Source organism: Taeniopygia guttata, chromosome 5, assembly GCF_048771995.1.
Source record: "Taeniopygia guttata chromosome 5, bTaeGut7.mat, whole genome shotgun sequence".
NCBI classification, from domain to species: domain Eukaryota; kingdom Metazoa; phylum Chordata; class Aves; order Passeriformes; family Estrildidae; genus Taeniopygia; species Taeniopygia guttata.
Window position 1 is genome coordinate 15,052,189 of NC_133030.1, and position 16,938 is coordinate 15,069,126.

A 16,938-nucleotide genomic window follows, 5' to 3' on the forward strand; every position below is an offset into this window, starting at 1 on the left:
ATTGGATCCTCTCACTGCTCACTGGAGGGAAGAGATCAGTGTCTTTCCATGTACTTCCCGTGGTGAGGAAGCTGGAGGTTACTCTGTTCATTAAAAGTAATTTTAAAAATAAGAATTTAAAGTTAATTTTGCAAGAAATTCTGATGAATTTTTTCATTTATTTGCAGGGGGATGAGGAAGCAAGTCTTGGATTACCTATAAGCCCCTTCATGGATCGTTCTTCTCCCCAGCTTGCAAAACTGCAGGAATCTTTCATCACTCACATAGTTGGCCCCCTTTGTAATTCCTACAACGCAGCTGGGTTGCTTCCAGGGCAGTGGGTTGATGAAGAGGAGGAGGATGCAGAAAGCACTGAAGATGATGATGGTGCACAGTTAGAAAGTGATGATGAAGAAATGGAAGATGATCTTATTTTAAGTAAGTTTCTGCGTTTCAGCTGGTGCTTAGTTATCCTTCAGTAGCTTCAGATATAGCAGTGACACTTGAAATTGTGCAGTACAAATCTTGTAGATTTTGCTATTATGCTGCTTCATAAATTTTCCTCTTTTAACAAAAATTTTGTTACTACCAGAAAACTTGCAATTTAAAACAGAAACTTGTTGATATCCTTTGCCATGCCACTCTTTAAATATTCAGAATAATCATCCATGTGCCTTGCTGAAATTTACATCTCGCTTGCAGTGTGCCATTGGTTTTGTACGTGTAAAATGCAATTACTCGGAATGTCAAACAATCCAATGTGCTTATAATTTCACAGAAACTCAAAGAAAAAAAGGTAGACGGATATTTTGCCAGCTAATACACCACCTCAGTGAAAATCACAAAATATGGAAGAAAGTGATCGAAGAGGAAGAGAAGAGCAAAGCAGAAGGAGCCAAACTGCTGACTGAAATCTCATCTTTACCTCAAGCAGATGACATTCAGGTTATTGAGGAAGCTGATGAAGATGATGAACGACAACTGGGAGAAGAGAAGACATGCTAAGGGAACTCCAGTGGTGTCCAGTGTGATGACAGCCTATGATTTTTTTCCACTGTGCTGACTTCAGCTCACATAAAATCGAAAGGCCTTAATACTGTGAGAGGATTCTTTTTGCTCTGGTGGAATCCCACTCCTATGCACTTTCGCCACACAGAATACGGAACTTTATTCAGAGATTGAGTATTGTATACCCTGATGCAAAGTTCTTTATGCCTTAGTTGGTATAAAATATCCTGATATAATGCTGCCTTGCTGAATATGGAACTCTTCTTTTCCTTGAGGTACCTGCAGTTTTTTAAAAAAACATTCAGTGACTTTGATTACCAAAGTGGCAAGAACTTTTCGCTAACAAGGAACCGCGGGATGAATCCCAATGTCGTCTTGAGTTGCTTATTTCATGTTGTTTTTGAACATGAATGAGAAAAAAGTCTGTGCCTACATGAAAACTATGTTACTGCTGCAGTGCAAGCCTGTTGTGGGGTGTCTACTTAGTGCAGTAGTGTGCTTCATGTAGTCATCTCAGAGCAACTGTTCGAGGACTGTGACATAAATGCTGAATTCTGATATTTGTGGTTTAAAAAGAAGAAAGAAAATCCAGGTGCATCTATTTCTGATGCTTTTTATTATTGTGCATAATCTGATGTTTTATTTTTGCAGAAAATATTCAGGTTTGCAGTGGATGTTCATGATAATTCATTGAGTACAAGGCCATTCTCATCTGTTGCCTTGCTGTTTTGTGGTAGAACATTAAAAACCTGTTCAGCTACTTAAATTATGAAGGAATTTTATTCTTTTAGTCATAAGTGATGTTATATTTCCTGCCCTTACTCAGGTTCACTTTAAAAACAAGTCAACCACATCATAGATTTTTATCTTGCACCCATTTCCCATATTAAATTTTAAGGAAATAAGATCGTATCTCATTTATTCTTTGTATGTAAATCTTTAGGAGAATTAAAGATTTTTTTTAAAGACATAAACTGCGGTTGCAAAATGGCTATTTTAATTTGCCCCACACATTTTTTTTCCATCACAGACACAGCTTTTATTGCCCTCAAGTTTGATGTACATCCTGAAATACACATATGGAAACCAGAAGGTGTAAACTTGGTGTAAAACCTGATACAAGATAAAAATCACTGTACTGTACCACATTATAGATTGTTGAGTTTTAAAATAACAAACTTAGACATTCCACCCCAATGTATTTTTAGAAACACTACCATTGTAGGTCTAATTTTTAAACAAGCAAACAAAAAAGTCATAAATCAGGCTACAGGTAAGCAAGACACAGATAAGCCTAGTTTTAAAAGTGCTCCTTTTAGTACTAAACCTTTAAATGCTGTGTAGTTGAACTGAATAAAACCCAAATGCGCGTGTGCTATTTCTAAATGTGTCTCAGCATATTTGTGTTTGCATCAATTGACTCGGAAAAAAAAAAAAAAGATAACCCTGTGTAAACTGTATTACACAATTTTACACAGATTTTCATTCTGCTATTTCACTGGCCAGTTTAAATAGCTGAAAGGTTTGGGTTTTTTTTTCTTTTTGCTTTTTTCACTAATAAGCGTTTTGTTGATGCACTTAAAAGACCACTGAAATGAGCTTTTGCTATATCTTCAGTGACAAATTCCCCTTTGCTGCCATTCTCACTGTCACTGCAGTTTTTTTGTAACATGAGCAGTGTTAAACCAGATATTTCTGTCATTAATAAAATGTTGCACTATTGAAGCTGGCACTCACTGGTCATACACCTGTATTTGACATTTCTTTGGTCATATATTCTTCTTACACATAATGTGAAGACTAGAAAAATTCTGATTCTTTCAGCTTGCTGTATTCTCAGCATTCTGTGTTTAGTGTGTTTGTGTACATAAAATATCATTTTAATATTGTTTAATATCATTTTGCTTTGTCTGAAAAATGATACTAATTAGTTTGTCTAAAGTTACTGTTCTGTTATTTTACATGACAAGTTTTCATTTTTAGTTTCCTTAAAAATGTCATTATTTAAAAAATAACAAATGTATAACAGGGTAAGAATTAAGATTTTATCTTTTACTAGAGCGCTTGCAGGATTTATATGTGGTGACATCTTTGCCAGCAACTTTCTTACCTCAGGTTTCTTTTAAATTCTTTAAGAATACTGAAGCAATTTTAAAATCCAGTAACAAGCAGCAAACCTCAGTGTTTAATAAACTGTAATGTTAAAATAGATTTCCAGTTAGACATTTCCAAGTTACAATAGCTTGTTTCAAAGATATGTTTAATTATGAATGTGTTCTAAATCCACTTTAAAGTGACTTTTTAAAAATGTGTGCACAGTATGTGACTAATTGTTACTCTAAGAGCAAAGGGAAAAGACTGGGGAAAAGTTAACAAGGGCTGGTTCAGGGAATGTTTGCAGAAGCGGATGTTGCTGTAACTGAAGGTGTCTCAAATCTTTCAAAAATGAGAATGGAGGGTCCTCTGAATGTTGATTGAGCTGTTGTCCAAAATAACATCCCTCCATATAAGGCATATCACTCTTAAATCTGTGATCACACTTCAGTAATTCACAGCTACCAGGGGATGTTAAGTAGTTCTGAAAACCACTCAAAGGAACACATTTAAAACACTTTCTAATGCAACACTACCTCTTTATTCTTTTTTCTTTTTCCTTTTTCTTTCCCCAAGAAGTGGACGAAATTAGCCTACACTGAAGTTTATGCCACTCAGAAATACAACTTTTATGTATAATATTCTCAGGTTTAAGTTGAGTTTCCCATCTTCTCAGTGCCTTCTTTTCCAACATGTGTTGGATTACTTGCACACAGAACTAGACCTACCAAGTTTTCTATAAGGAAAAATTCTCTCTGTGCTTTCTGGAGTCCTCTGGATGTGAAGGAGGTGCTAAACCAGTCAAAATTAATAACTTGGAATCTCTTCCTGTGAATTCTTTCTCCATGACAAAGTTAAATGGTGAGTGTAAGGTTCAAAATGAAAGGAATGGTGTAGCATTGCTTAAGGTAAGTCCAGACTAACAAAGTTTGTGTAAGACTTCATTTGCTCTGTGCATAGAAACATTTATTGGTGTTTGCATCCAGTTTTAACCACAACCAGGGACAGGTGAATCAGCAAAAGGAGTTAGCAGAATTCAGGAGCTCAGAGTTTTAACTTTGGTGTTTACTCCTGGTGTAGATGTAGTTGAATCTTGGCTTCTGGATCCTTTGAAGCACAGACAGAGTTTGAGGTAATCCAGAGTGTGTTATTGCCCATAGAGGGTGTGGGGTCCCTCTCACTGGAGATATTCCAGAACCACCTGAACACAATCTTGTGCCATGTGCTCTGGGATGGCCCTGCTGGAGCACAGCAATGACCTCTGTGGTCCCTCCCAACCTGACCCATCCTGTAATTCCTACACTCACATGGCAGCACTTCCCCTTTTGTCCAAAAAACCATTTGAGATGTACAGAATTGTAAGTGTCTCATACACTGGTGAGTGTGAGAGCAGGAATTCCAGCCTGAGAGATGTTTTAGACTAAAAGGATGGAATTAGCTTGGAAAATGAGAACTAGAAAGAAGAGGTAAGGATGGCACAGACCTACAAATATACCAAAATATTCAGAAGAGAGATACTGTTTATTGTCTCAGGCCAGTTTGTGTTCAAAATATTATAGAAACAGTATGTCTTTATCAAGTCAGAATACTTGGATTTTTAGAAATGAAATGAAAATGATAATGGAAATAATGATGCAATTATCACAGCTGTGATACAAGTTCTAGGAAATTGATCCTTTAGTGGCCAGTAAAGATTAGATGAGAGAAAACAAACATACAAAGTTGATTAAATGAGGTACAAGAAACATGATCAAGACAGTATTTATTTTGCCTTTTTTCTTCCAGCTTTCTTCAGAATTGTGTCTCTGGACAATGTGCTACTTCAGACATGTCTGTGTTAAGGTAAATGAGGTAATTAATTATTTTCACTTTTCCAATGAGGAATTTTCCTTTCAATGTCTTCCAAAGTAAGTCTTTAACTTGCTATAAAATTATACTGCGGATTCTCGGGAATGAGGCTGAGAAAAGGACACAATTTTTAACTGCTCTCTATCTGATCTTAGTTTAATAGGCCTATAAGCAATCAGTTTATTTGTCCTCTTCTTAATGAGAAGAATAACACATTTTTAGAGGAAAGAAAGCTGATGGACTAAGCTGCTACAGGATAAACATTGCATTGCACTTGCGTTTAGGTATGTAAGTGACTGACACTTACTTGGTTCCGTGTGACACTTCAGACACCCTTTAAAAAGGGCACAACACAACCAGAAATGTTTGACAGGAAGGTTTCTTTTGGAATCTGTACACCATGAGTCATCTTCTGATTTCTGGACTTCAGGAGATCACAGGTGGCAGCTGCTGGTGTCTGTGGTAGGTTGTGCTACACGGGCTGTGCTACCTGGCAGAATGTTGCCATCTGTGGAATCTCATAGAGTATAAGTCTAGTGAGGTGAAACCTTCTGTCTGCTGGTTTATCTGTGAGGTTTCAGAAGGAAAAAATAAATGTAATGTTTAACCAAACCAGCCTTTAAGTACTTGTGAGAGACCACGGTGTTTCAAATGATCCCTACCATTCACCTTGTGATTTGTCCATGTTCTAAACCTCCTGCCAAAAAACAGGTGATGAGTCACTTCTGACTCATCTCTCTGGATCAGCAGAACCCTTTGCACCTTGAGTGAGATCAAAATATCTTCATTTAAATTGCATATAAAACAAAAGGTAATGCTTAGCTTAAAATGCAAGTGTCATACCGAAAAAACTGAGGATAGGGTTGACATTAATTATTGCACATGAGGAGCAGAGTGCAGATTTTGTCCCTTGTGCCACTCAGATGTGAAAACTTGCTCCTATATATAGTCATTCAAATGGGCTTAGCATGCCCCTTTCTTTTTTCATGACATTCATCCTAGTAGAATTTATTAATCTGTAGTGTTGCCAGTTTATCTGACTCATATGAACTAAGCATTCTTTCAGTCAAAAAAAGCAGATAAGTAAGCACCTCTATCTTTGAGAATGGGTTTGTAATCATTCAATTCAGTTCATCATAACTAAGTCATTACCAAAATACAGTTTCTAATTTCAGATGCCACACCCCAGGAAAAATACCTGTCCTTTAGACAGATTTACGGAATTACAGTGCAGACCAGTGAGGCTGATGACGTGGCCTGAAGAGAAGGAGAAGGAGAAAGAGAAAGATAAAATTAATTACAAAGATTTTTTCCTAGTCAAGAGAAAATTAGTCTCTAGTGAGATGTTCTCAGGTTACCTTTTGAGACTGTTTCAAAGAGTAATCAGAATAATGCTTTCAGTGTTTAGGACAAGTGCTTTATAGTGTTTAGGACAAGAAGTAACACCTTTAGGTGGCAAGGCTCAAACATGACTGATTGTCTAAGGATTGAGAGGGCTCTGACTCACTGAAATAGATTGTCTTGGGCTACTAAGAAAGTCTCTGGAAAAAAAAAAAAAGTCTGAAAAACAGCTTTTAGTAAAACTGTTAGTGGACCAGATGAGTGAACTGCAGAACTTACTGAGATCCTTTCTGAACTTTTTTAAATGCTAGGGGTAGAGTAGATATCTGATATGAAAACTTTAAATACCAAGAAGAAAATGTGCGCAGTTATAGAAATAATAGAAACATTCAAAGAATAAGAACTGGAGGCATCAACTAATTTATTTCAGTAAATATTAAAACCTTTTTATTTTAAATGTGTTTGACCATAATTCATCTCCCACCAGAAAAAGTCTTTTCATTTGTTGAGAGAGCTAGAATCATTTTGAAAAAATAGACAAGATTTGAACCTCATCCAGAGATAAAAATCTGTCTAATTGTCAGAATGAGGATAAATATTTTTTTAACAATACTATTATCTTAAGTTAGTTTGCTAAAGCTAGTTATATTTTAAATATTTTTCAAGCTATTTGGGCCTTTCTAGATCTTAAGAAAGTGCATACTTGAGACATTGGGAGGTGTTGGATGATTCAGAAGATGATGTAATTCATATACTTAGCAAAAGAATTAGTATAAGTGAGTAGGGATTTTTAGACAAATTTTAGCTGTTAGCACTAAATTTTATTCCCATCAACAATGAATTATTCTTACTGTCTCTATATAATCACGAATTTCATTATGGCACAAAAAGCTTGAGCATTTTATAGATTACGCCTACAATCTGTGGTGAAGTAAATGCAATATTAAGTTATGTTGTATTTCTCTCTATAGTGTGGCAGTTTATACTGTACATTCCTTGAGAGAGAAATGGTGTGTCTTTACAGAATGTAAAATAAAATGGAAGAAGATCTGAAAATGCCCTGAAGTGGCTTTATAAAGCAATTTTTATGCTTCCAAAAAAAAAAAAAAGAAAGAAAGAAATTAAATTAACTTCCTAATGTATATAAAAAAAATCTTTTTAATACACAATATTTTTTCCATGCTTCTGATAAATCATAATTTACACAAATTAAAAATATTTCCTTTTTTTTTTTTTTTTTTTTTTTTTGTATTAGAGTAGAAAAGGAAGTCGTCACTTGAAACCAGCAGCAGAATGAACAGTAAGTTTATTCTGTTTTCTGGAATATTGCTATAGGCTAGTCTACATCACATGTAAAATTTTTGGCAAGCAGCCATCTGCTGCAGTAATGCAAGATATTGGATTAGATTGCACATTCTTGATATGCTCCCATTATTTTAATGGGTTTAATCTATTTGGAATGTTACTTATTCTGAAGAATGTAACAAATGTAGCATCTTCTGAAGCCTGGCAGTCTTCCTAAGGAATAACCACTCCTAGTGTGGGTTCTGCCTAATTCCAATGACATGGAAAGAGCTGACAGCCTTCAAAAATGCCTGAAGGGATAACCTAGAATGGGGAGAATCTGCTGATGCCCAATTTACATTGTTGTAAAAGGACAGAAGAAGGCAGATTTCCAGAGGTGTAGTTTAATTTGATCTTTATTAGACAGGGGTTTGAATTGTCAGGCCCAGTGCCAAAAAAAACCACCTGGGACAACTCACTGCTGTGAAAACACATACCAGCCTTCTGTGTTTTCTGTGTGTACCTTCACAGAGCAATTGTACTGGGAATATTTAATTCCTTTCAAACTCTTACGATCCTCTGATCTTGGCCATGTTATCTTGTGTTTTCATCAGTCCATCTCTCTCAGCCAAAGGCAAATTCTGATCTGGCATCTTCCCCATTATGATTTCCCCCCCTCCTCATTTATCCTGAATCTTTATGTTTTCGTATCCAATGCATTATTATGAAATTTACACAATCTAATTTTCATTCATTTTTCAAAGTGATTTCACTATTTTTTATTGTTTTTCTCTGAGCTTGCTACTTTTCTCATGAACTTGCTCTCTTCATGATGTCATAATCTGCCTCATCTACTCTCTAGTGCTTGCACAAACCCTTAAACTCAACTCAGGCTGAACACATTCCAGATACATATAAAAATGTATCACAGAAAGTTCATACTATTTACTTTCAGAGAAGCAGTAATGTTCCTTGAACTTTGATGAAATCTTCTTCATGTAGTTAATCTCTGAGTTAATGAATTAATGAATGTTCCTGCATTTATTAGGTTGCTACTAAGGATGTGTTCATCAGTACCAGTGAAACTGCTGGAAGTGCAGGAAATTAAGTGCTAATGAGTGAGATTTTTTTTTTTTTCTCAGCACTTTTTCAGTGTCATATATGACATGCCTGTACTGTTCCCTTTTCAGTCTCTGGGGATGCTGATATGGCCAAAAACAACACAAAAACTTAAATGTAAGCATAGAGATTGGGAAAGGAGGATTTAAAACACTATGGTGGTTCTGACTTCAGGTCTTGCAGCAGTGTTACGAAGATACACTGGTTAATATATCAACCTTTAATCCCCAAACAATGTTAAATAGCAGCCAGCTGCTATCTATCCTAGATATTTCAGCTGGAATTATCTGAACATCCCACCAGGAAATTCTGAACATCTGGCTGGCTACTGTAATCAATGTTGATACAGTGGAGGAATTCTGGAGGACTAGAAAAAACTACCATTATGTCAATATTTCAAATTATTAAATTGGGTCATTAGGATAATTCTAAGTCAGAGGGAAAATAATAAAAAAGTTGATAGAGAATGAAACATGTAAATATGACTAATACTGATACAGATTTAGAAAAAAGACAGTTTGTCAAACGTATTTGATTGCTTAAACGAGACCATAAGTTGGCAGATAATGGTAGAAGTTTGGATTGATATTCTGAGGCTTTTATAAGGCATTTTGATTTAGAAACCAGAATGACATATAATCAATATGGTTCTCATTAAATGGATTAAAGACTAGCCAGGAGTTAGCTCTCAAAATACCTCAGCTAAAGGGAATTATAACTGGTTAGCTGCATTTTGAGCATGGGTCCCTGCAGGAACTGGTTCTTGATGGTTTTTAATCCTCCCCCCACCTCAATTAGCATTATTCGAGCCATGTTGTAACCAAAGGATGGTCTGGAGTTCTTGCAACCCAAAAAGCAAGACTAAACAAACTCAAGCTGTCTGATCTGAGAGCACAGGGCTGGGAACAGGAAGAATTGCCATGAGTCCAAAACTAGAGCTGAACTCCTCAGGGCTGCCTCATGCTGAAAGCTCCTAAATTCAGTAGATTCTATAATTTCTCCTTAGGCATTCTACAAGCACACAACATCTACTTGGTATCCAGAAAAAGCTTGATCATGACTCCTAACCCCACCCACTGCTTGCCAGTGCCTTAGGAGTGGTTAATTCAGTTTTCATGGTGTGCCCAATGCACAGCAATCAGGTTTGCCTCCTTCCTCTCTTTCTTGAATTTTAAATCTTCTCTACAAAAGGCACTTTTTCAGGAAGTGGGGTAGCCTGCCCAGCCTCTTCAGAGAAACAGGAACTCGTGTTAGAGCTGCTCTCTGTGGGTATAATAATCTGGACCTGCTGCACCTGAAGTCAGCAGTGTTATGTGAGTGGACTGGCATTATTAGCTCTTTGCTCTTTCTCTTTTGCTCTTTCAAAAGAAAGGAAGTATTTCTCCTCAGCATAAGCTGAAAACATCAGGTCAGCAGACAAACACCAATTCCTGCCCTTCAGCTTTCCTGCAGCTCCAAGTTGCAGCACTGTCTGTGTAAAAACCCAGGTCAAACACTCAGCCCCGGCCTTCAACAGCTGCTTGCTTGCTTTGCTCTGAACCCTGTCCTGAGGCCCCCTCTCCCCATACAGAGGGACCTACTACTGTGTTCGGAGTTTCAGCTGCTCCTGCATGGTCTGCAGACACAAATCTTTATCTACCAATAACCACACAGCAAGAGCTGGCAAGAATAATAAATGAAGCTGGCAGAAGTCAAGTGTAGCCCTTACACCTAAGATTTGTGCTTAAAATTAATTTAAAATCTGTTTCTCCCCATGATATTGCACTTGCTTTCCCCAGAAAGTCTCTCCTCTGGTCAGAAGGTGAGCAGTTTATTTTCCTTTACTCATAGTATAGTTGCATGTGACTTTGGTAACACAAATACTTTTTCAGACTATTTAAGCAGAGATTAATCATTACACAGTACTTTGTATTGGGAGGCAGTGGAGGACAGGGTCTGGAAATGCAATATACTGAAGAAAAAAAGCCCTGATATTGTCAGGAGTATGGCAATAACTGAACACTTTGTGTATGATGCTAAGTGAGAAGTAAGCCATAAAAGGTCCTAAAAGTGAATTCACAGTTATCTGATTCACTAGAAAATTATGACCAATTGGGAAGATAGGGCAAGGAGAAAGAAGGATAAAATGCTTTAAAAGACAATCTGTTTTTCAAGGCTGGAAAATATAGTTTATTCTTGGTTACAGGTATTTAAATATATACATTTTAGGGCCCTTTTAGCTATGAAAATTTAGTGGATAATTATAAAGGATGGCTTGGCTGGAATAATGCAAATGATATTTCCATGGATGAATTCAAGCATAAACATTTTGAACCATATTCTCCATGCCTATGAAAACATCCTCTCAAAGTAAAATGGCTTGCAAAGTAATTAAATATTTAAAAACCGTATTAAAAGTTAGAGTCAATACAGTGTTCTGGAGTGAAAACATCAGGATGTGTTCCACACCTTTGGTTCGATGTCGCTGTCGAGGCAGGACAGGAATGAAAGACTGACTCAGAGAAGGCTGCTGAGTGTAAAACTCTGGTTTATTCAAAATACACTGCTCTTTTATACAGAGCTTCGTGAGGACCAACTCCATTGGTCCTGAAAACAGCCCACACCATTGGTGCAGAGTGCTTGACGCACAGTGATAGAACTTAACTATAAACAATGTGAGAACAAGAGAGATAAAGAATTATTTACATTCTCTTCAGCTCTTTCCCAGGCTTCTGCCTGGTTAGAAACTCTCAGTTTCTTACTTTGACTGAATCTGAATGACAGTTCACTTTTTTTTTTTTATTATTTCTGTGAAAACCAAGTAAAAAGGAACAACTAGTCCTTTAAATTGTTGTCATTCTGGCTTGAAGACACCACCCGCCCAGCTCAGCCCTGCCCTTCACCGCCTCTCGGCACAGACCAGGTAGGGCTGCGGCTGCAGGGTCATCCCTAACCTGGGCTTCAGCTCCGGGATCACTCCGTGAGGGAAATGCAGGTGAAATCGTTGTAGCAACGAGGTGAAAAACAAAAACATTTCCATTCGAGCCAGCTGCTCTCCGAGGCAATGTCTTCTTCCTGAATTGAAAAAAAAAGGTTTTAAAAAGGTTTGCGGTATCTTCAGTCACATTTCTGCTCCTATGACGAATAGGAATGGTCATTTCTCTGTTCTAGGAGTGCTGTGTGAACCTCTTGGCAGTATTTTGTAAGAAGGATAGGTGATAACTTACCCTGAGAAACTGATTTTAGAGAATTTGTTGCTCACAAATGCCATTCAAACCAAATCTGCCAAATTGATTTAGATACACTTGTTACTTACTATATCTTGTCTTGCAGTGTCAATCTAGATGGAAAATGCTTTAAAAAATGACATTGTGAATTTTAGCCTTTGCCCCCTAGTATTTTCTTAGTTAAATCTACTGCCAGTCATTATTAACTGGCAATTATTAGAATTTTGTAAGGAGGGTTTTTATTAGTTTACATATAAAACTGAGCTCATCTATATAAAAGATGTTATGCTAAAATTTGTTCTCTCCAGAGCACATTATATTGAATACCTTTAAATTGATTATATTGGATATCTTTAAATCAGAACTGAGGATATCATTCTGTCCATTTATTGCCATCCCTTACACTTTACACAGCTCTGGATTTGTGAAAAGGAACAGTGGAAGGAATTGCTCTTACCTAGGGAAAAAGGAATAAACGCATCTTTCTTGACAAACTGTCCATTACTGTCCAAAAACCTCTCAGGAAAAAACACTTCTGGATTGCTCCAGTATTTTTCATCAAAGTGGACAGAGTAGAGGTTTGTAATGACCGTGGTGCCTGCAGGAATCGTGTAACCACGCACAACAGTGTCTTTGGAAGTGGCATGGAAAATCCCCAGGGGGACAATGTTACAGAACCTCAGCACCTCGTGCAGAACAGCCTCCGTGTAGGGCATCTTGCACTTCTCTTCCAAGGTGGGCATTTTGTTTGGGCCAATGACAAGGTCGATTTCTTTCTGAACTTGCCCTGTTAGGAATAAAAGCCGAGGTTTATTTTGTAATTGCCTTTACATTTTAATTTATGCTAAAGTATACTTGTATATAAACACATTTTAAAAGAATACTGAAACATGGTATACCTTATATAAAAAACAGTAGCAAAGCTTTTAAATTTAGACTCTATATTCCTATCCATGGTTACTGCTATTATTCCCATTCTGAAGCAATGGTGAAATTGATATTAGAGTGATATTTTTTGGTCCAAGTACCAGCAGTAACTTTCTAAGTTATCTGGGCCTCTCTTCCTCCAAATCCTGGAAGCCCCAAGCACTGAACCAAGCACTGCTAAGGTTTTGGCAAGAGAAGTGAAGTGCAAGGCAGTGAAACCAGAAACGTGACTCTTCACTTCTAGAATCCAAACTTCTCCTCACAGTGGCTGGGCTAACACTCAAACATCTACGGCTGTTTTACTTCACAATGATTGTAACACATCTTTTTATTTTTAAATGCCATTTCTGTTCTTCCAAAAGTATAAGTATTCCTGTCTATCATATGTAAATCTGTTGTGAACTGGGGCACTTAAGATATAAAGAATTATACCTAACTTGTTAACCACAACGTGATCTACATTTTTGCTGGCACTTGTACATTTTCAATTTAGTTTATTACTTTCATATTTAATTACATTTTCTTATTATTTATTAACTACATAGATTAGTACATCTGCCAACAACAGATCATGCATCACAATGCTAAACCTAAATATATTAGAAATACTTAAAAGTATTAAAGCTTCATAAAAGCGTATTCACAAAATAATATGTGTAAAATTTTATCATTACACTCGACTTTTGATATCCTTTTTGTCTGCATTTAAAACAAGTTTTCCACCTCTGTCCATAGTATGTTTAGTAATAGAATTATATATATATATATATATATATATATATATGTATATGTATATATATATATACACACACAAAGCTTTTTTTGGTGATGATTACGGATCAATGCACCACTTTGAAAAAGCATTTTAAATTTGGAATAGGAAAGTGAATCAGTTCCTCAAAATGTCAAAATTCTTACCTTGAATGTTTGGATAAAGAGCCATAAATAACACTGCCCATCTTAAAACATTTGTTGTGGTTTCTGTTCCAGCTATGATGAGTTCTCCAACGGAGAAAATTAAATTTTCTCTTGAATATGTAGATTCTGGGTCGTTTCCATTGCAATCCATCTCATCTAAATATGCATCTACGAAATGTCGAGGTGACTGAGGCTTCCTATTTTCAGAGACACGTTCAATAAGCTCATGAAGAAACTCATAGACTTCAGCTGCATTTTTAAACAGCTGCTGGTGTTTCCCAAATGGCAAGATACCAATCCAAGGAAAAGCATTATATAAAAATACAGAAGCACTAGCAGCTAATTCAATGTTTTCACTAAAAATCTCAATCATGTGCTGAAATTCTGTATCTTCGTATGTGAAACGTTCTCCAAAAATAATCAAATTAGTAATGTTTGAAACAGCATTTGTTATCAAGTGCTTAAGATCAAAGGGTCTGCCTTTGTATGTATCAATGGCATCAAGAAAAAACAGAGATTCTTCTGAAATTTTGTGTTCAAAGGACTTTTGACCATATCCAAAAACTCGAAAGGTATTTACAGCTAATTTGCGGTGTTCTGTCCATCCTCTGCCATATTTACTGTTCAGTAAGCCTGAAAAAATATTTTGACACAGTATTTTATGCAATGCTTTATTTTTCTTCCCCTATAAGATAATAAAATTATTCAACAAGACAAAAAAATGAGACAAAATATTTTGGACCTCTTGCTATGGAACACAATCCATGAGTGACATTCCTTTTCAAATAATATCTTTAAGGAAGCATCAAGTATTTTAAGAAAGGACATCAAGTAAAGAAAATGGCTAAAGCAGATGCTTCATGTGATTTGTTCATCTATGGGACAAAAATTTCATTTTTCTACAAAAGAGATTAGCACTCACCTCCCATGTTTGTCAGCTTCTTGAACAAGGGGAGAGACGGCCTGTCTGCAAAAATTTCACTTTGGTGGACAAGGCATTCCTTCACTGCATCGTAGCCATTCAGCACAACGGCAGATATACCCCCGAGATCAAGGCTGAAGATCTTTGAGGTGGGGGAAAAAAAGGAATAAAAAGTGTCAAATGCTATTACACCCCAGTCTGGAGAACGAGGAATGAAAAAGTGAAACGACACTAAACTAAAGTCAATGTGAAATGCAGAGATGAATAACCTTCAGCAGGGCACACAGGTGACCAGAGGTGAGACAGCTGTGGCACTGCACAGGAGACTCTGTGGTAAGTTCCTTTGCTTTGATAAAATATAAAATTAATTAGCCCACACTACATTCTGTGCTTTGTTGTGCTGCTGAAGAAACCAACCCTCCAAATTAAGGACTGGGGACACCTTCATGTAGTCCCTAGAGAGGAGTGAGAGCCAAGGTGACAGCCAACAACTGAGAGCAGAGCCCAGCTAGGCCCAGCTTCCTTTTCCACAAGTGGTTAGCACAAGGTCCTTTGGAGAAAGGCACAATACAGCCTGCAGAAGGCACACAGGATTAAAAAAGTTAAACCTGAATCTACATTTTAAAAATTAAAACTGAGCCTAAAGTTAAGATTGAAACCTTAGATTCCTTTCCATACATTCCCTCAGCATTAGAAATCTGTATTTTTACCATTACAAATATTTAGATTTTTTTTTCCATGTCAAAGCTGGTGGCCTCCACAATATGAAACTGTGTTAGCCTAATTATACATTCTGTTACAGCTGGGTTGTCACCCAAAGGGTTGTCAGGCACTGGAGCAGGCTGCCCAGGGAAGTGGTGGAGTCATCATCCCTGGAGGCATTTAAAAGCTGATGTGGCATGTGGGGATGTGGTTTAGTGCCTGACTTGGCAATGCTGGGTTAACAGTTGGACTTGATGGTCTCAAGGGTCTTTTCTAACCTAAATGATTCTACTAGTCTATTTTATTTTAGAAAACCTGGTATTTTCACTGTTATAATGGCTCTTCTTTTTTACGTGTCAAGAAGACAATCCCAGTATATTTCTGCAAACCGTCTGTGAGTTTTGTATACTTTGGTCTAACTTATTGATCTTTGTTCCTGTATCATACATGATTTAAAAAAAAACAAAAAAAACCAAAAAAACCAAAAAACCTTTGATTGTATTTTTCCAGAGTCCCCCAGATATTTTTCCAGAGTCCTCTAAATCCTAATATGCTGTTTCCCTCAAATTCTACAGGATTGTTTCTGACAGCAGATGACTGAAACTCCATACAGCACTACAGGCAAGTAGAAATCTTGCTTCATTCGACAGCACATTTTCCTTCCTATTTCCGTTCTACTTGCCCTAGTACTTTGCTTAAAGAACATTTTTTTTTTTTTTTTAGTTACCAAAATACATGTTCGATCTAGTTCGGAGTTAACTTTTACGGAGCTCGGAAGAGGAGATTGGCTGGTTAACACTGGCTGATGGAAAGAAAAGCCCGATATAGAAGTACCAAAAAAAAAAAAAAAAAAAAAAAAAAAAGAAAGAAAGGAAAAGAAAAGAAAAGGATTCGTTTTTACATAGTTTCGCAAAAGGGCTGTCAGGATCTCAAATACCGCGCTGCCGGTGCTTGGAGGCGCGGTTCCGCCTGCCCGGCGCTCCCGCTGCCGGCGGGGCGCTCCGCCCGCCGCATCCGGGCAGGGCGGCAGCTCCGCGGGCGGATCCCGTGCGCGGCTGCCCGGGCCGGCCCTCCCCGCTCCCGCGGGCCCCGGGGCGGCGGTACCTGCCCGTGGATCTGGCTCTGCCGCCGCAGGTAGACGTGCGGCTGCTCGGCGCCCAGCGCGGGGATGTTGCCGAGCAGCGGCAGCCCCGCGGGGCCGGGCGGGAAGCCGGGCGGCCGCCGCTGCTTCAGCAGCTGCCGCACCACCAGCGACAGCAGCAGCGCCAGCACCGCCGCCAGCGGCAGCAGCCAGGCGCCGCTGCCCGCTGCCGCTGTCGCTGTCGCCGCGCCCGGGCGCGCCCCCGGCTCCGCCGCCGCCACCCGCATCGGCCCCGCCGCCGCCGCCGCTTCCTCCTCTGGTCCCGTCCTGCCGCCGAGCATTGGCCCGTGGAGGCTCCGCCCGCCGCGTCAGGAGCGCTTCTCTCTCTCTCTCTCTCTCTCTCTCTCTCTCTCTCTCTTTTTTTTTTTTTTTTTTTTTTTTTTTTTTTTTATCTCCTTCTTTTTAATTTTTTTTCCCCTTGGAATAACACGGGGCTGGTCGCTCGGGGT

General features: G+C 38.1%; 2 protein-coding genes across 4 annotated transcripts in view; one reads left to right on the forward strand and one right to left on the reverse strand.

Moving 5' to 3' along the window:
• PDE3B (phosphodiesterase 3B) overlaps positions 1-6,451 on the forward strand; it is an 87,302-nt gene extending 80,851 nt beyond the window's left edge. The window contains exons 15-16 of the mRNA XM_002198179.7: positions 168-417; positions 758-6,451. Coding sequence (XP_002198215.5) covers positions 168-417; positions 758-984 — 477 coding nt within the window. The 3' untranslated portion in view covers positions 985-6,451. The remainder of the gene's footprint in view (positions 1-167; positions 418-757) is intronic.
• A 4,365-nt stretch (positions 6,452-10,816) lies between these two features.
• Positions 10,817-16,793, reverse strand: CYP2R1 (cytochrome P450 family 2 subfamily R member 1). 3 transcript variants are annotated; one of them, XM_030273834.4, is made up of 5 exons: positions 16,453-16,793; positions 14,647-14,788; positions 13,725-14,357; positions 12,337-12,666; positions 10,817-11,727 (listed from the first exon to the last, which is right to left on the reverse strand). In XM_030273834.4, the coding sequence occupies exons 1-5, from the start codon at positions 16,768-16,770 to the stop codon at positions 11,552-11,554; spliced, it is 1,599 nt and encodes a 532-aa protein (XP_030129694.4). In that variant the 5' UTR covers positions 16,771-16,793; the 3' UTR covers positions 10,817-11,551. The 3 variants fall into 3 exon arrangements, with proteins under 3 accessions (XP_030129694.4, XP_072785753.1, XP_072785754.1); XM_072929652.1 differs by lacking the exon at positions 13,725-14,357; XM_072929653.1 differs by lacking the exon at positions 16,453-16,793 and having other exon boundaries at positions 13,725-13,921; positions 14,647-14,785.
• Between the last annotated feature and the right edge of the window lie 145 nt (positions 16,794-16,938).

Coding starts and splice junctions, on each gene's coding strand:
- CYP2R1 (XM_030273834.4), bottom strand. CDS start 16,770: ATGCTCGGCGGCAGGACGGGACCAGAGGAGGAAGCGGCGGCGGCGGCG. Junction 12,667..13,724: donor TCTTTATCCAAACATTCAAG/GTAAGAATTTTG, acceptor TATTCCTAACAG/GGCAAGTTCAGAAAGAAATC. Junction 11,728..12,336: donor GTTTATTCCTTTTTCCCTAG/GTAAGAGCAATT, acceptor TTTTCAATTCAG/GAAGAAGACATTGCCTCGGA.